At 50.5% G+C, this 18859-nt stretch overlaps 1 protein-coding gene across 4 annotated transcripts in view; it reads left to right on the plus strand.

Moving 5' to 3' along the window:
* DTX2 (deltex E3 ubiquitin ligase 2) overlaps positions 1–18859 on the plus strand; it is a 34120-nt gene that overhangs the window by 2693 nt on the left and 12568 nt on the right. For all 4 annotated transcript variants that reach the window (XM_050321845.1, XM_050321846.1, XM_050321847.1 and 1 more), the window contains 3 exons: positions 2030–2412; positions 6371–6956; positions 15011–15069. In XM_050321845.1, the coding sequence (XP_050177802.1) occupies positions 2106–2412; positions 6371–6956; positions 15011–15069 (952 nt within the window). In that variant the 5' untranslated portion in view covers positions 2030–2105. Of the gene's footprint in view, positions 1–2029; positions 2413–6370; positions 6957–15010; positions 15070–18859 lie in introns of those variants that run through there.

The raw sequence follows: 18859 nt of genomic DNA on the forward strand, positions 1-18859 counted from the left end.
TGAAAGGAAAACGAATCAGCTCCCTCCTTGTGGCCTCCCTCTGCTCTGCCTGTGGCTGCAGGGTGTGCTGATGAATACTGGGCAGCAACTTTGGGGGGGAAGGAAAGGTGTTGGTTCTGTATTTGGGGTTCAGGTGGGTGGGACAGAAAATCCTGCAGCCTGGCTTTGCCTCACTCTAGACCAAGCTGAGCACAGGCGTGCTGGTGGTCCCTGAGGTGGAGAAGTGTTGGTGTGAAACCTACCATAAAAAGAAGTGTCAGAGGCAGGTGTTGGATTTGATACCTTAAGCCTTAATTTGCTGGTTGGAGCAGCAAAATAGCTGTCCTTGGTGTGTTGGGGGAGAATGGCTTACAAGGAAAAGGTTGGTAGCAGAGACCAGGCTTGGGTCTTGGTGCTCTGGAGCGCTTTGTCACCAGCACCAGTTGAGCTGGGGGTGTGGTGTAAAAATCTCTGAGCGGCTCATGAACTAATTTACACCGAATTCCTGGAGAAAGTGTTGCTTTCCTCTTATAAATGCAGACGTGTGGGTGTGTCTGTTCTGCTCTCGCTCTTCTTCTGTGTCTTTTTTGAGCCAACGAGCCACACGGGCATGATGGATGGGACGCTCCACGGAGCGTGGGATCTTCCCCCATCCGGCAGGGATGTCATTCTCTGTGCAGATGGCATCCTCCAGTGGAAGCCACCCACTGCTGCTCTGCCTCTTGGGAGACCTGAACTTTTCCATTTGATGGGAAGGAAGCTCACAGCTCCCTGCTGACTGCTGGGAGTTAAGCGAGCAATCAGTGACGTGAGACCTGAGGAGAGAGAAGGCGACTTTATTTTAAAACAAAATGAATTTCACTCATTCACAGCCATACCCACCTACACACGAGCACCAGCGTGGTGATCTACAATGTCTGTCCAGCATTCGGACAGATGTGTGTCCAGATGGTCTGGACAGGGTTCCTAGGAATGACACAATGGACAAGGAATGCCAAATATCAGATCTCTGTTGTCTTTTAGGCAGCTTGGTGACCATGTGATGGCTTTGGGTCTGCTTTTTTACATCCCTTGGAGGCTAAGAGTGGTGATCTCTTGTTGTTGAAATTTATTCACTGGCCTTTGTGTCTTTCTCTGGATGTCTTAGGGCTCCTACCATGCTCTCTATTCTTTCCCAAATCATCTCTTAAGGGCTTAAATCTCTGGCTTGAGTCCTTGATGCAGACTGTTCCTTGTTTTCCAACCTGAGAAGCTGCAGTTCTGATCTTGAGGAGCTACTAAATCACTGCCCTCAGCACCCTGTTTTCCTCCTAGTGTTCCTGTACTCCTTCCCATCCATTTTTTGCTGGAATGACACTCAGCTATAAGTGTACGTGCTGTGATTTGCAAACTCACACATGAAGGATTGTCTTCTGGCTTTGTGTGCACGTACAGTGCTACACAGAAAGAGTCATGGGACTGATCCTGGATCAAAGCTGAGTTGCCAGAAGCCTGAATGGAGCTGATGGTGGAGCCCTGGAGTTCAGATCAGTGAGAAGAGCGTGGGAACCACTTGTGTAACCAAGTAATTTCTGTGCACAAGTGTTTGGGGAGCATTTGGCAGCTCATGACAGGGTGGTTGGAGCACAACACTGCCAGGAGCGGTGCTGAGCATGGATGGGGAAGAGGGTGGAGTGGCCTCTTGCCTTGGCACATTCCTGGCTAGTGAGTGTCTGTCTGAACTCAGTCAGGGCTTACAGGTCTCCCTGACACGATCAGCAATGGCTCAGGGGTGGTTTGGTACAGAGCTCTGGTGACTCAGGTGGTATTTGGTGCCACAAAATAAGCAAGAAAAGTTGCCAGCACTGGCAGGGAGCGGATGATGGTGCCTCACTCACCCTCAGCCAGAGGGTTTTGGGGCCAGTCTGCTGCTCTGTATTCTCCTAAACGCATCCTCTGTGAAAGTCAGAGCTTGTTTCCCTCTCAAATGACTTGTGTGGTTTGGATGAAGGATGGGGGGATTTGGGGCATCATTCTCAGCTCTGTGTGCTTTCTTTGTTTCTCGCTGCAGGTCCTCAGGAGAAAATGGTGTAAGGCCAGCCAGCGCAGCTGCCACTTCCAGTCGTACCCAGAGCTCAGGGAGGAACATGGCAGCAGCTCAGGGAGCGGGAAGCAGTTCAGCCGGGCCATCCGGACTCCCCGGTCCTGCCCCGGGGCACGGCAGCAACTCCACGGCAGTGGCGGTGTGGGAATGGCAGGATGAATTTGGCAGGTGGAGGCCGTACCGAGGGAATGTCTGCAGCTACATTGAGCAGGTTATTCAGGCCTCTCAGCAGAAGGGCCGGCGTTCGGGGTCGGGGCTTGTCAGCAGCATCCCTTTGGGACACGCGGATCCCGTCCTGGCTCCCTACGTCATCGACATTCCAAGCCTGACGCAGTTCCGGCAGGATACAGGTAAGGGAGCTTCCCTGCCCGTGCTGGGGTTTTGCTTGTGTGCTCAGGGGTAAGGGGGCCTCGTTCTGTGTGGGACAGCCCTACAGAGCTGTGCTGTCTGCTGCCATGCTGGGCAGTTCTTTGAGGGGTGGCACAACTGCTGCTCTTCTGGTGCTGCCCAGAGTGGGAAAATGTGTGGAGCTGGGTGCAGGCAGCAGGGTTCCCTTAAGGAACATCATCACAGGACCCCCAGAGCTCACAGCTCGTGAGCTAGAGCCCTCAGAGCTGGAAACTCCCCCCACCCACAACCATTTGAGACCACTTGCGTAAAAAAGGCCTTTTTACGATTCCAACCGTCCTGCTTGAATCCCTTGTTCCCTCTGGAACTGGAGTGCCAGCTGCTTTACCTTGGCATGCTGCCCCACACAAGCTGCTTGTGAGAGCCTGCAGCCCCCACACAACACCGAAATGCTGCAGCAGAATATTCCCTGCACTTGTGCTGTGCGAGCCTGGCTTGCTTCCTCCCAGGGAGGAAGGAATGGGCTTAATAGCAGGATTGAGACCTGATTTCCATCCTCCTCTCTCCTTGGCTCGCTGGGGGTACAGCTCAGAATTTGCCGAGATGACTCCTGCCCTCTTTTGCTCCAGATGTGCTTGAGCAGCTGGAGCTTAGAAAAGGGGCAGGGATGGAATGCATGCACTTCATCCCTGGAAAATGCAGGGAGATCCCAAATTACACACCCTGAATGAATGGCTGCTCTGGAAAATTCCCCATCCATCAGTTTCCCCTTTGCCAACACCTCTCCCATCACCCCAGGACGCAGTCTAGCATCCCCCCCCGGCTTTAGGGAGGGACACGTGCTGGTTTCTTGCCAGTTAAAGCAATAAGTGAGCAATATTCTGAATCAACTGCACGCTCAGCCAGTGCTGACAGGAAAGGGAAGTGGTTGGAGCAAATGTGAGCATCACAGCTGCATCCGTGGTTTTATTCTTAGTGACCTTAAGATTAGTTTTTGTAACGGTGTCCTGGGTGAGGTGAGGAGCTTTCTAAGCTGGATGCCTTGGCAGGTGTGCTCACTGTGGCCTGTTTGAGCACCTGGAAGCCCAGCTGAGGCTGTGGCTTTGAGCAGTACACTATGGACCACCAGAGCTGGTACCAGCAGCTGTTTCTTTCCTGTTTTCTCCTGCCAAACTTGTGAAGGAACATTCCAGCCTTTTTGCCCTCTCAGCCAGTGCTCTGACATGTGGGCAGCAATCCCAGACTCTTTGGTGAAGGTGAGCAGAGAACCTGTGGGAGGGTGAAAGATGCATCCCAGTGTAAATGGGACATTCTTTTCCATGAGTGCATCTGTCTCTCCTTAGAGGTCTTGTATCTCTCTAGAGCCTTATGAAAGATCTCAAAACACCCAGTGAATATTGTCCATTGCAGGGTGGTTCAAAGTTTGTCACGTCTGGGGGACAGTCCAGCACAATTTTGGAAATGGTGTTGGCTGGCATGATCTCATCTTTCCTTGGACTAGATCTGAGTTTGAATTGTTAATAACAAAAAGGCTGATCCTGCTCCACAGCTCTCCTGCAGTGTTTCCCACCGATCCAGAGGGATGCTGATCAAAGGGGCCAGGGCTGTGAGCCTCCCTCCACAAATACCTGTGTGCTCTGCAACGTGACTATTGGAAACACTCTCCTATCCCCTTTCCATGGCCCAGTTCTAGGCAAAGCTTTTCCTCTCTGCAGGGCTCTGCCTTAAACATGAACCTTTCCGAGCGAGCCACCAGCTGAACTTTGTCATGGGCTGGAGAAAAGAGTCTCTGCAGGAAACATCCCCATGAAAAATCTTTAAACAGTGCAAAAAATAGGCTGTTGTATTCTGCTCATTAGCTATTAGACAGATAAATAGGCTCTTCAAAGGAAGCCAGGGAGAATAACAGGAAGCCAGTGTTAACGGGAGCAGCATCCCCTCCAGCAGGGAATGACAGCTGTGTGGGGGGATCCTGTGGGCAGGATTAGCTGTGGGCTTCAGCTGCTGGTCAAGGCAGATTAGCTGGGAGTGAGTGCAAGGAAGCAGCAGGGGTTGTCCTCTGACCACAGCTGTTTGCCCACCCTGGAGAGGAATGCCAGTTTCCCTGCCAGCCTGGGGGAAGGGGGATGTTTTCCAAGTGCATGGATTTGGTCTTATTGTTGACTCCTAAAAGCTGTCCCTGCTGCTGTTTGGGGGTGTTACAAACTCAGGTTGCTTGCAAACTCCTCGAGTCCTCTCTGTGCTGCTTTTTGCTTCTGAGCTGCCAGTGGAGCAGTGGCAGCCTTGCTAATCTCCTCTTGAGATGTGTCTCACTGGATTTCTGACATCTTGCTTTACCCATGGCAGTCCCCTTTTTCTGGGAGCAGGTTCTCTGCACTCATCTCTAAATGCAGTGCGTGTCTCACTGTCTCATTCCCAGCCAGTCTTACCCCCAGTCCTCCTGTTTGAGGAGGACTCATCTCTGAAGTTACCCAGCTTTTGAGGCCATTGGGTTTGTGTTTCTAAAACTTGGCAGGACTTGCTGGATAGGAGCAGTCATTGCTAGAGTTTGCTTTTGGCTGTTTCATCTGCCTTCCCACTAACACTGATTCCAGGCTGGGAAGGTCACCCTCTAGTAGTTTCCACAGTATCCCGATACTATTGGGTAGAAATAACAGCAGGGTGAGGCAAAGATCCTCAACATCCTCATTCCAGCATTCAGCCAACCAGAACCTGAACACAGGCAGCAGTTGAGTTTTGGCAGTGTGGAGTCCCACGTGGGCTGTCCTCGCTATTCCTTGGGATGTGCTCATTGGGAGTGAAGCTTGCCTGGATTGCCTGCATCCCACAGAGTCACCAGTGATATCCCGGGGCAGTTCCCCTCAGGCTTTAGGTGTAAAGTGCCTGTTTTCACCTGGGGTTCTGGAACAAGGTGCCATAACTCTCATGACCTCTTTAGAGGCTTTATTTGTTTTTTTGTTTTTCCTCTTGGTGCTGTTCTTTGAAGTCTTCCTGTGTCATAATAACTCGTTGCTCCCCTGTTCACTCCCACCTTCCTGCATCCCCAGACTTGCTTGCCCCGTGGCGTTTTCACAGAGGTTGCAGAGCTTCTGTCCCGTTGAGTGGCTTCCCTCCCTCTCATTAGGCTGCTGCTTTTCTGAAGAAAGGGATGAAGTACCCAGGAGTGAAGTCATCCTGGAGAGCCAGACTTCCAGGGAGTTTGAGCTCCTGCTGTTGCTGTCGAGCAGCCTTGCAAGAGTAGAGTGTCTGCCTCCATTTCTCTCCCTTTGTCTGAACAGCTGTTCTCTTCAAGTTACTTCATTGTCTTCTCCTCTCTAATCTTGCTCTATCTCCCAGCAGTCAGGAGCCTAGAGAAGCTGGCCCTGTCTGTCCCTTTTCCAAAGTCCTTGTCCTTGCCCCTGTGGGACTTCACCCACTCTCCAAAGACCAAAATTGTCTGGACCTTTGTGTAGCAAAGTGGGTGTTCAGCCCCTTAAGTGCTCCTGCAAAGCACTTCCCGATGGTGTCACGTCTCTATAGTTACTCTGTTGTCAAGGCTGTGGGAGTTGGGAGTTTTTTTAACCAGATCTGTGCCTCAGCCTGATTTTTTTTTTTAAACTTTTTTTCCTTTTAACGTCAGGGAGGCATATGTGATCACTGTGCCTTTGTGCTCGGGTGTGTCTGCGTCTGCATCCTCTCTCCTTCCCTCCTTTCCCACCCTTCCTCCCAGCAGCTTTTGAACCTGTTGCCAGCCCACAGTCAGATTTGGCAGAGGGACAGGGATCTCGAGGGTATTGCGTTTCTCTGAGCTTCACGACCAAACCCAGCCCTGTCGGGAGGAGAAGCTCTGTTAGTGCTCCTGCTGAGGGAGAGGTGAGGAAGACCACCCTCTTGTAGGCGCCACAGATCTGTGCAGAAACAAATCCTCCTTAATCCTCCTCTCTCAGGATGACTGTGTTTATTCCCCCTCTCCCCACGCAGGGACGATGCGGGCTGTCCGCAGGCACGTCTTCCCGGGGGACTCCGCCGCGGGGCAGGGCATCGTCTGGGAGTGGCAGAACGACGAAGGCGGGTGGTCCCCGTACGAGATGAACGTCTGCGTGTTCCTGGAGCAGGCCCGTGCCACCAACCACCAGCGAGTGGACCTGGGACCCTTGGGCTACAACTACGAGGTTGACTTCGTGGCTCAAGTCCAGACCAACAAGACCACGCGGTTCCGCCGCAGCGTCCAGAGGCGCTTGGACGCCCCGTACCCGGTGACGACCTCCCCGGCACCCCTTCACACGGGGGTGGGTTGTTCTTGCCAGCAGTGCTGGCCCAACAGCGGGACTGGTCCCATCACCACACGCTACCGCCACTCCATGACAAACTTTCCCAACTCTTCCGCTGCTCATCAGGTTCCCGGTAGGACAGCGTCAGTAAGTTCTTCCAGCGTCGGCTTCGTGCCCTATAACAAACCGACTTTGACTGGAGCGAGGTCAACACCAAGACTCAATGCACAGAGCACCTTGGCTTTGCAGCAAGCTGGGGGCCCCAGCACAGGACTGTCTGCATCTAACGGAGTCAGGTACAGACCCTAATTCACCTCTGTGTGTCCAAGACATCTCCTGTGCTCAGGTCTGCCTTATCTAGGAGCCTCTCTGTCCCAGAGGACTTTATACAAGGGTCTTCTCCCCAGGAAGACAGAGGTTTGTGCCTGTGTATCCAGTGCAGTGGATGAAAAGGCTTCTCCTCTGCTTTCCACTCCTTTCATTCCCCACTTGAAATATAGTCCCTGCCTACCAGTCTTCCCTGAACCACTGGAGAAATCAGACAGGTTGAGGTTCTGAAGGTTGGAGAAAATTAATAGTGATTTGTGGTATTTTGGGTTAGGCTTAAAAACAGCTTTGAGAGGGACCAAGTGAATTACAAGGGGACTTGTAAACACTTATTTAGTTTAAAGTAGGCAGTAAACATAGAGTGGAACTCCGCTCTGTGTTCAAAGCTCTTCCCCTTCAAGGAGGAGACCACTACATTCATTGGGTGTGGCTGAGACCTCATGAATTCTCTGCCAAAATCAGGTGTCCAGGCCATTTGTCAGGCTAAATGCTGACGCAGAGCTGAAATGCCACTGGATTTCACCATGGCTGTTCTCTGACAGGGCTGAAATTTGTGTGCATCTTGCAGCCCTGGATTTCAGCTCCCATCAGTGAGCAGCTGGAGCTGAAGGAGGGCTGTGTTTGCACCTTACTGGTGTGGGAGGAAGGGGTCCACTTCTCTTCAGGCCTTTTGCCTGCTGCCAGCTCAGTGAAAAGCAGAGGCTTGTGGTCTGACAGCTCATCTCCTCTCCGTGGCATGGGCTGCTGGGGCAAGCCATGGTCAGTTATCCCACTTCCAGGATCTTAACTCTTCCTGTGCACAGGCCCTTGCTGGCAGAGATCTGTGAGATCTGTCTGTGGTAATGCTGGCACTGAGCATTTGACCAAGCAAGGGCTGGCTGACTGCTCCCTCTGTTTGTGAATGGCTGGAAGTGTGCAGAGCCTTACACCCACTTCCCTGGGAATAATCCATCTGCTGAACCACTGGGTGAGCCCCTGAGAAACTGCAGGGGAACTTGCCAGGGCTGACTTACCTGTCCAAACTACCCCAGGTAAGTAAAGAGATAAGAGATCTAGAGTGTTGGAAGCACATTCTGCTAATTACACCAGGCACAGGGGTTTGAGGTTTATTTTGGTTCTCATTTGTGTTTTAAACAAGATGCTGAATCCTGAGGTATTTTTCTTAGTGTCGTATCAGGACTTTCCCGGGTCATCGGGGTGAAATGACTTCTCACATCCTGTTCTTCTTTCTCGCGGTCTTTTTTTGGTGGTTTTTTTGCACCTGGTGATTTTTCGTGGTGCTTTAAGCATTCACAGTACTGCTCTGCTCCAGTCACCTTCGAGGAGGGCTGAAAATCAGACCTCAGCACTGCCTGCAGGAGCTCCCAGTAAGGCTCTTGCTGTCTCCTGAAGAAGCTGCCAAATTCCCCCTCTCTTGGGAGACGCTGGTCGGTGCTCCAGACTGCCTGGAGCCCCCATCCTTCCCCAGAGCCTCAGCGTGATTTGCAAAGTGACTCTCAGGGTGGGAAGCTTAAAAAAGGAAGAGCCAGATGCTGCAGCAGTTGCCCCACAAGCCTGTCTGGAGCGGATCAGGGTCTGGGTATGTTTTATGCTACTGGGTGGGGGGACAGGCTGTCCTGGAAGGAGGGAGGATGGGACAGAGATGCCAAGAGAGGGGTGGCAAGGGCTCCTCACCATGAACTGAGCCCACAACCCAGGCAGTGCCAGCCAGGAGGAGAGAAATGGCCAGGAGGATACTTGGAGGTGCCCAGCAATGCCATGGCTGGTTGAAGTTGGGCTGTTTTCAACCTGTTTTTCAGCTCAACTGTTGCTGGTGTCCTGGCCCAAGCCAGCCTTTCTGGGGGATGCAAAGGGGATTGTATGGTTAAATCTGTGCTGGGGACAGCAGGACATTGCCACCCAGGGCAGGTGGCAGCTCTTTGGTCACCTGGAAGGGAGTGAGTGAGTGCTGTCAGACCTGTGTGACAGTCACCCTCTGTAAAACCCACATCCCCAGCTGAGCCCTGCTCCCCTGGCTGCCTGTCTGTCCCCTTGGGGTGTGCTCTCCCATCCTTTGGGGTTAGTTTTGCCAGGGACACTCTCTTTGTCCCTGCCAGGCAGCCAAGTGCACACAGGGGGGCAATCTCCATCTTCCAGTAGCGGGCTGTGTGTGAAAGGGACTTGTTCATCCCCAGCTGACAGCTTGGGATGGCTTTTTCCTGTCACCTCTGCACTGGGGTTGAGTCGGAAATGCCGCTGGGTGGGTGTAATTGCTCCTGGCTGGAGTTACAGTATTGGGCTTGTGAAACCCATGTTCAGCAGAAAATCCTTTAATTTCTGTGAATTAGGGGAAACCTGAGTAGCAAAGTCTAACAATGTGTTTCATTTAATTCCTAAGCCCAGAACATTCCTGGGTTATTGTATCCTCTGGGATCCTTGTCTTCCCCCCTCGGCTGGACATGGCATGGTGGTTTGTTCCCTTTCCCTCACAGTCACTGTTCTGCATCACCCAATAGTCCAGCCTTTGTGGCTGATTATCCTGCACTAATCATCCCACCGAGGGTTTCTGGCTGTGTCCAGTGTGCACCATTGCTCACTCCCCTTAACTGTGATGTGCGGTTCCTGCGCTGACCCGTGCTCAGAGGCCAAAGGGAAGTGAACAGTGGGCTACAGGGGATCCTCTGGTGTCTAATAAAGGTTGTGTTGTGTTCACCCCACAGCCTTTGTCTCCAAGGCAGCACTGACAGATTACTTGCTTTTACCAAACTGCTTACTTTCACAAATCTTTCAGGGATGACCCAGCTGCCTGTTGGAGCTGAACTTCAACTGGCAGAAGAGCTCAAAAGCCGACCGGCAGAGACTGACAGACAGTGCAGTTGTGTACACCCCGTTTCTTTAGGAAACAGCTAAAAATGGCAACACTGAAATAAACCTCTGTCCTGCAGGGCCGAGAAAGAGGCACAGTTCATCCTGGCAAGCTGCCTGACTCCCTGTGTGGCTGTGACAGTTATTTCTAGCAGGCAGAGCCCCCAGAAGGGGCTGTTAGCACAGGCATGCCCAGGCTCCTGTGGCACTGAATGGTTATTAAATGTATTTGCTGCTTGCTGGAGGGCGGGTGCTGTGTGAGAGCGGGCGGAGCTCCGGCACTGCAACACGCAGGTTTGATTTCCTCCTGCTCTCAAAGAGGGTCAAAGAGGGAAAACCCAGAGAAGAGTGCCAAGGCTTAACTAGATGCTAATATCCTTGGCTCTGCTGCTAATGTGTTAAATATATGTGTGCAAGTTATTTTGCTGCTTGGTGCATTAGTTTCCTCCTGTGTATTAAACAGAGTTAATGAATCCGTCCTCTCTCACAGACAGCGCTGGAATCTGCACATGGAGTGTCCCATGGCAAAGGTTGTGTCCTGATCTCGGTGCTGTTAGCCAGATCTGGGAAGCAGGGGTTGGCTCCCCAGCATCCCAGCCACCTCCTGGCATGATCCTTCCCACCCCACGTGGGAAAGCTTCCATCCCTGGGGCAAGAGCTACCTGCGCTGTGCTGGCTAATTACAGAGTAGGGCACTCCTGAAACACCCTGCTTGTAATATGAGCGAGTAAAGCTGCAGAAAGCAATCTTCCTGGGGATATTAATTAGTGCTCCAGCCAGGCAAATCCCTGCTGTAGATCTGCTGGCCCCTCTGAGCTTATGTGGCTTTGGCTTCTGGTCTAGGTTGTGCCTACAAACAAAGCAGGCAGCTCAGGGGGACAGGATTTTTTATAAAAGCGTGGGGAGTGGGGGTCTTGAGGGCTGGGGAGGGATACTGACAGTATTGGGGATCTGGTGCTGTGCCCCTAAATCTCCCAAATGGAGCAAACCACAGTTAGTGCTTCGTATGATCAGGAGGGAGCAGAATCTGGGCAGGGCCTTTCCTTTTCTCTCTGCTCCTTCACATCTTCCAGCTTTGTCCGTAGGCATTCCCAAAAGCTCCTCAGATGGTGAGGAGGGGCTCTCCTGGTGCTGGTTCTGCTGGGCCTATTGTAACTTGTCCTGCAACCCTGTTAGCCAGCGTGGTTCTCTGCCACTGGGTTCTATTCCTGAGTGGGAGCAGGGGAACCTCCTCTGCTTGATGCCAAGAGCAAATCCACAGATCCCTGTGGCCACATAAGTGCAGTGCACCAAAAGGTCCTTCTTTAGAGATATTCGGTCTGGGTTTTGGTCTCCTCTTGATAAGAAAGGGGAGAAACTGCCATTAGTGTTGGTCATTAGTGTTGGTGAGCCCTGGGAAGGGGGTTGGACCTTTGGGTGTTGTGGTAGCACTTGGTGTTAGTGTGAGGTAGGGCTGGATACAGCCCTGACCTGTGGGGAGAAGTGCTGGCTGTTGTCCAGGGGGTGACAAAGATGCCAGGATAAGAGATGTGTGGCCTGCTGTTTGTGTGCAGGGGGAGAAGAAGGAATAAAGGGCTGTTACCAGGTGGAGAGGGTGAGTTCTTACAGGCTTCCCCACTTCTACTCCGTTAGGATAGGGTATATGCGTGGCTTAGGTGATGTTCAGCTCAAACCTGGCCATCCAGTGTTTGAAGTGGCAGCCGCCCTGGATGCCAAGCTGTTGACAGACTTCCTTGCTGGCCTCGTGCTTTGCTGTCTCACTAGTGCTGCAGAATCTAGAAATTCTGGAGAAGCAAGTGGTTTTGTCATGCTGAAATATCAGTCTGCCCTGTCTGCCTCCCATAGCAGACTGCCTGGGAACTGGTGGTGGGAAATCATCACAGTATCTTCTTGCTGAATCTCTGAGGACAGTGGCTTGTTTTGCATCCCTTTATTCACAACCTGGCGATCCCTGTTACACTTGGTAACCTCCAGCATACAGAGCAGCAGGAGAGCAGGAGCTGCAGCGAACAGCAGGACAAAACTGGGCCAGGAAGGAGGAGACAATACTAGGAAATGTTCAGAGAACTCAGGCGTTGACTTTCAGGTGTTGCAAGCCCAACCTGAAGGCTTGGCTGGGGGAGTCAAAGGCACTGCCTGGCTACAAATCTCCCTGGGCAGCAGAGGCAGCAGGAGCAGGTGCCTCAGTGGACCCCTCTCATCTCTCCACACTGCAGTGCTTGCTCTTGCACTGATGCCCTCCAGATCTCCCTTACCCAAGACCCCCACCAGCCTGCCTGCATCAGGTTTTTTCTCCTAACTGAGCCTGTTTTCAATAAATCATCAGGACCTCACCTGGCTCCAGCTCTCTCCCAGGAAGCCACCGCTGGTTCTGGCAACGCTGGAGTTGTTTGGACCTGAGCTGGTGGATAAAATACATCTGTTTGTGCTGCTCTGGGAGGCACAGCCCATGTTACACTACAATAGCAATATCCTTCCTTGTTACCTCTTCCCCTTCCTCCTCCAAAAACCCCCCACTTCAGACCCAGCGTAGGCTCCAAGTAGCGTTTCCGCACCTTTTTTGGCGTGACAGCACTTCCTCCCACTCACTGCGGCTGCAGACCTGCCCAGGCAGCGCCGTGGTACCTCAAAGCAGTTTGGATTTCCCTTGATTTCGTCAACCTTTGGGCTTTCTGCAGTTGTAACAGAAATCAGGGAGCGTGGCAGCTGTGCCAGTGTGGTCCCACGGTGCCAAGCAGATGGGTCAGCACATCCTGTGGCACTGTTGGCTGGGGTGCTGCTGACTGGGGGTGTGTATTTACTAAAATAAGAAGAAATATTTGGGATGGGGGAGAGAATTGGAATGAAAAACAGGTAAAGTTTTGGGTTGAAATACAGAAAGTTTAACGGGACAGAAAAGGGAAGGAAAATAATAATAACGATGATAAAAGAGATGAAATGTACAAAACAAGGGATGACAATGTAATTGCTCACACCCACTGACCAGCAGCAGTTTTCCCCCTGGTTTCTATACTGAGCATGACATCAAATGGTCTGGAATATCCCTTGTCCCAGCTGTGTCCCCTCCCAGCCTCCTCACTGGTGGGGTGAGGAGCAGAAGAGGCCTTGACTTACTGTGATCACTGCTAACAACTAAAATGTCCCTGTATTTTCAACATTATTCTCATCCTATGTCCAAACCACAGCACTGTACCAGCTAGTAGGGAGAAAATCAACTCAATCTCATCTGAAACCAGGACAAGTTCTAGTTCCTGGGTGACTTGTGCTTGAGCCTTACAGGGCAGGAAGAAGAGTGAAGATTGTCTCTTCCATCATCTCAGAACGTGGTTACCAGTGATCCCCTTCCCAGGGCAGCTCTGGGTTTGCTTTCTCCAGCCTCAGGTGTAATAACCCTGTACTCCAGCCCTTTGGAAGGATCCCCTGGCCCCATCTGCTTTCCTGGCTGAGTGGAAGGTTCAGTTTTGTGCTTTGCTGTATTTTTACCTCCCATGGGGAAGTGAAAGCACCTGCATGTCATACTGTGACAATAAAGCACAAGCTCCTTGGTATCTGTCACATGCAGGGTCACAATTGGGGTAGAGAGGGTGCCCAGCTCTGTGTGGTCTTCTTGGCTGCTCAGTTGGAGGAAGAAATGAAGGAAAGTCCAGTGTCTCTGTGAAGCAAAGAGATGAGGTGAAGAGGGAGGAGGGAAATACCTGAGAAAAAGCTGTGACAAAGAGGGTGAAGCGGGAAAGAGAGTCATAAAGTCATCTGATTCGCAAAGCCCTTTGAAATCCCTTGGAGGATTTCCCCTATATTCGGTGGGTTTGAATTGGAGGCAGAGCAATCTGTTGCGTCATTTGAAGACATTGCAAAATCGGAGGCAGCAAAAGGGAAAGCACAGCATTTGAAAGAGGCAGAAGGAAAACCTCTCTGGTCTGGAGAGCTTTATACGGGTCTGGAAGAGCTGGTTCACTTAGCCAGGTTGTCAGTGCCACATCAAGCCCTGGGTCCTGCCCAAGGTTCCTCAGGAAGCTCAGGACACCTGCAGGAGCCCATTCCAAATTGTGACAGGTAGGAGAGGGGAGAGGTAGGAATGCCTCCCTCTCAGGAGGGTGGAAGGCAGTCACATGACACTCAAAAATCTTTTCAGCTCTGCTCATTGTCATGGAAATGTGGACGAAGATTTTAGCAAGGCTGAAAGGACAGACCTCTGGGGTGCTATTTGGGGCACCATGGCAGCTCTTGCATCCCAACTGGAGAGAAGAAGGTTCCCCCTTAACAGTGGATGAAACTTGGGCTTTTGACCACCTTGGTCTCTGAATTCCTAAGAAGCTGGCCAAGTTTGATGTAGTTTTGGGGAGTCCTTGGGGAAAGCTGTCAGAATTCACTGTGTATTAACTGCAGCTGATGCACATGTGCCATCTGAGACAGAGCCCATTCGTGGTTTCTCTGTGCCAGCATGTTGGATTTCAGATGTTCCTGCTCTGTTTGTGTAAATCCAGCTTGCTGTCTTCTCCAGTGACCCCTTCCTCAGTGCTCATGCTGCTGCTCCCCCTTTGCTTCCCAACTCCTTTTTCCAACTCATGGCATGACCCTGGATTCCCATCTGTCCCAGACTAGCTTGAGGTACAGCTGCCAGCTTTGGGAAATACTGCTAAAACATGTAGGTGAAGAACCTGAAAGGGATACCTGGTGTCCAGATCCTCCTGAATTCCAAAGGAAAATGGGTGACAAACTCATGTGAGTCTCCTTCAGCCTTTCTTCCCTTTAGATTCCCATTGGATGCATAGTGCAGGTTGGCTGCTCATAGGAAGCTCTCTGGTGGAATAGCAAGAGCAGGGATCAGAGGATCAGAGCAGGGTCCAGCAGGAGGAAGGGATGAGTCAGACCCAGCCTCCAGCTAAGAGGAGACAGGGCTGGAGGCAGCAACATACAACATAGATAGCTCTGAAGCCCATCTTAGAGATAAATAAACTTAGGAAGGAGCTCTGGTAAGGACAGGCCTCCTTAAATACAGCTGCTGGGCCAGTGGGAGAAGGGTGCATGGGTGAGGGTCCCAGCTGGGGCTCCTCTGAGCAATTAAACCCTGTTAATATATGCAGGGCTCTGGCATTCAGGAGGCAATTTTACTGCTGGTTTCTTTGTTAGTGGATTTTCTGTGCTGTTGAGCTCGTCCCTTTTTCTTTTCTCTCTCCAGTGCCCCAAACCTGCTCGTCAAGATGCCCAAACCCAGTAAGCTGAACCAGGCCCTGGCAGGTAAGACCCCTACTCTACTTTACTTGCTCAGTCTTTAGGATTAGGTAAATGAAAAGTTTGTCTTTTTTGGGCACTTACTTTCCTTTGGTGCCTTTTAGGAAGAGTTAGAGACGTTGCTGGCATTTAAAGTTTGAGACTCAAAGACTCTTCAGAAAAGCAAAGAGGACAAATTTGGGAGAGAATGGGATGGACAAACCTTTAGTAGCTCTTTTTCTCATTAGTGCTTGTCCTGAGGCTCTCAAAATGAGTGGGATTATTCGAGGCATGGCTATTCATCTTTGTACATGTGCATGAGCAAGTAGAAAAGGAAAGGGCATGTGGAAAAAGCTGCTATTTGCTGCCTTTTTTTTTAAAAAGTCAAAGGGGAGGAGTGGTGTGAGATTGTGTTTGGTTTTTAATGTGTCTTTTTAAATGTGGTTTTATTAAAAAAGCTCAGGTGGTCTTTAGCTTAAAGGGGATTTTGTTGCCTTGCCTCAGGGAAAGGGGAGACAGAAGTTGAATCAGACATTGTCTCCTGTAGCAGCAGAATACGGGTTTGCTTGTTATCCAAACTTGTGAGCACAATACTGAGGACTGTCTGGGAGGGATGAAAGTGCCAGTTTTCAATGCTCCTTTTCAGAGTAGATTTGCCTGTTAAAGTTGAAATGGCGTTGCCTTGAAAACGCCAACTCGTGCTTGCAGCTTTCAGTGGAAGCCTTGCTGTGCCAACAGCCGCTGGCACCTTTGCTCTGCTGGGACTCAGCCAGTGCCAAACCATGGGGCCCTGGTGTGGTGGTGCTGGGGGGTTTGGGTGTTCTGCCAGAGCAGAGGTCTCCTCTGTGCTGACCCTGACTGTACTACACACATATGGATATCATAACGTGGTAACCTGGGGCAGAGGAGTGGGGAAGACCTGATGTCTGGTATTTTCTGTTTGGATTTTTTTTTTCCTGTGTCCGTTTCAGGCACTACAGAATTTCTATTAACCCTCTTCTTCCTCTGGCTGTTGTCCATGCATGGTCTGTTGAGGCTATTAGCTCCTGGGACACCAAACTTTCCTCCTGAGCAAGTGGAGACTGTTACATTCTTGTTTTTCAAGACGAGGTTTACCACCTTATTCCGTAAAAGCTGATGGTGTTCGGTCTCTTCTTGAGAGCCAGGCTTTATCCTGCCTAAAAATGGTCCCCAGGATTGATGTTTTCAGTAATTTAACATTAGCATAGTCATAAAACTGTGCCTTGCATGTTCTCTGTAGCCAAACTGGCACTGCATGAAGACTAACACTGGTGTCCTCTGACAGCATGCAGCCCATCTGTCTCCTCCTAGCAAATCACTGTGGAAATGAGGTGTAAAGTCAAGCTCAGACCTTGTCTGGGAGGGTGACCTGAGCAGAACTCCCCTCACTCATGGCAGCTCCGGGTTTCCTCCCCTGGCTATTAGCACTCACTGTGTAATTAGGTACTTAATCACAGAAAGGTAAATACAGTAGAGAGCTGAAGAGCCCTGGTGAATCCAGGCTGTGTTAATGTTGTTAACTGTGATCTCATTCTCCAAGTACGAGTCACCCACTGTGGATTTGGAAGAGGTGAATGCACACAGTCCATTTATGCCTTGTAGTGCCACCTTTGGATATAAGAGGCTGCAGGAGAGCCCAGTAGAATAAGCCACTTGCCACCATTTAATACAATAAAATGGTTAAGCTTGTAATTGATATCTCTGTTGCAGGCTGGGGGTGCAAAAGAGGGAATAATTATTCAGTTTAACACTTTTTAACTCTCCACAATGCAGTGTGGGATGGAGGGGAGTGCAGAGCTGAGTGTGGTCAGTGCAGGAGCAAATCCCTGGGACCAGTGTCTCCTTCAGATCCAGGTCTTTATAGGACACTGCTTTGGTGGGCACTGTGCTGCCTTCTGCCAAGTGTGACACACCTCAGAGGTGCAAGGGAGGAGGGAAATCTGAATTTGAGTCCGTCCTCAAAGTCACATGGAAGCAGAGGAAAGATTAATACAAGTTAATTAGGAAGCAGAAGGAAAATAAGTCTCTGAGGATAGTTCTGGTAAAAAGGAAGCAGTGGAGTTCTGGTAAAAAGGAATAGTTCTATTGAAACATTAATTGGTTGGGTCTTTAGGGACACCCTCTTCCCCTCTGTGTTCTGCTCTGTGTCTTGAACCACTTCAGGGAAGTAGTATTTTGTTCATCTTTAAAATCCTGCTGGTGATGTGCGAGTTACTCGTTACTCAGGTTATTCTCTAACAAAACCTGGGCCCCTTTTGTTCCATCAGTCCCTACTGCATGGCTGCTTCCTTCAGCATCAGTGGCAAAGGCTGGGTTCTCTAGGGCTCTCATGCTGTGAGGGAGAGGGAAGTCTTGGATGAGAATGAAGGAGGTTTTATTTTGGGAAACGTGTCCAGAAGTCTCATAGCCCGTGGTCTCCATCCCTGGGTGCCTCAGCAGCTTTGGCTCTGGTTTGAAGCTGGAGAAATAAAACCCCTGAATCTCACGGGTGATCTTGAGAAATGCTGCAGGTGCATCTTTTGGATGCAGAGGGAGCCTCTGGTGGATAAACAGGAGATGAGGAGTCCTGTGGGTCTGAATGAGAAGCTGGGTTTTGTTTGTGTGATGAGTGAGGGGTTTGTAGCACTGTCAACCCCACGTCTGCTGAAAGCACCACTTGGGATCTCAGGCATTGTGAAGCTGACTTTAAAACCATATTTTGTACAAAACCCCATAATTTCTTTTTCCTTGCTTTCTGCTTATTTAATACTTCAAAGTGCATGTGGAAACTTGTCTTTTAAGCTCTTTCTTTCCCCGTGAGTATTCGGCTGGTACAGTGGAAAGCCAGAAGAGAGGTCTGAACAAACTGTTTAACCACAGTATTGGTGTTCAAGGATCAGCTGGACTAACATCTCCTGGGAATAATGGAGTTTAGATGGTGTGCCTTGAGGCTTGAGGGGTGGGCAAGGTGCTCATATAAAAGCCCTTCTAATACTATTTTTAAGAGGGAGGCTGGAAATGAGCTTTTTGTTAAATGAAACAGAGTATTTCCCATTCACATGATTCCTGGAGCTGGGGCATTGGGGAACATACTAAGCATAATGATTTTGCTGGTGGATGTAATTGTACAAATTAGCAATGCTTTTCTGAGATCTCATGTTATTTGAAGATAAGCTCTGCCCTGTACCAGCCTGAGGCCTGTGCAAATGCAGCTCATTAGCCAGAGCTGGTGACCAGAGGGGCGTGTTGGGCTGGATATGAGTAAGTGTGTCCTCAACACTCATTACATTATGTCAGGGTGTATTTCTCGTGCTCAGCCTCTGCACAGGATATTACAAAAGTCCATTATTTACACAGCAGGCTGAGAAAAGCTGGTGGATGTTCTCATAGCTGCAGTGAAAATAATTTTACCCCCAGGAGTCACTAACATATTTCTGGCGAAACAGATGCTTTGAGCAAGAGAGAAGAGGCAGTTCTGAGTGTGGTTATTGCAGGTGTTCACAGCAGATCAGATGCCAGAGAATGTTTCACAAGGTCTTGGTCTCCTCACTCCTGCAGTCCTTGCAGGCAAGAAACCCAGTGCCCAAGGGAAAGTGTGAACACATTAAATAATATTTTTCAAACTCCCAGGCTTGCTGGTGAGCAGCAGGACCTCTCACAGGAACACGTGGTGTCCAAAGCAGGCTTGGTCTGGGCAAGCTTGTCGTGCTGCAACTTGTCCCTTGTGTATTCAGTGAGAATTTATCTGGGTTTAGAGCTGCACTTGCTCCTGACATAACTGCATGGATGCCTACAACAGGTTCTGACTTGAAATTGT

Source organism: Myiozetetes cayanensis, unplaced genomic scaffold, assembly GCF_022539395.1.
Source record: "Myiozetetes cayanensis isolate MyiCay16 unplaced genomic scaffold, myiCay2020 scf27, whole genome shotgun sequence".
In the NCBI taxonomy this organism is placed as follows: domain Eukaryota; kingdom Metazoa; phylum Chordata; class Aves; order Passeriformes; family Tyrannidae; genus Myiozetetes; species Myiozetetes cayanensis.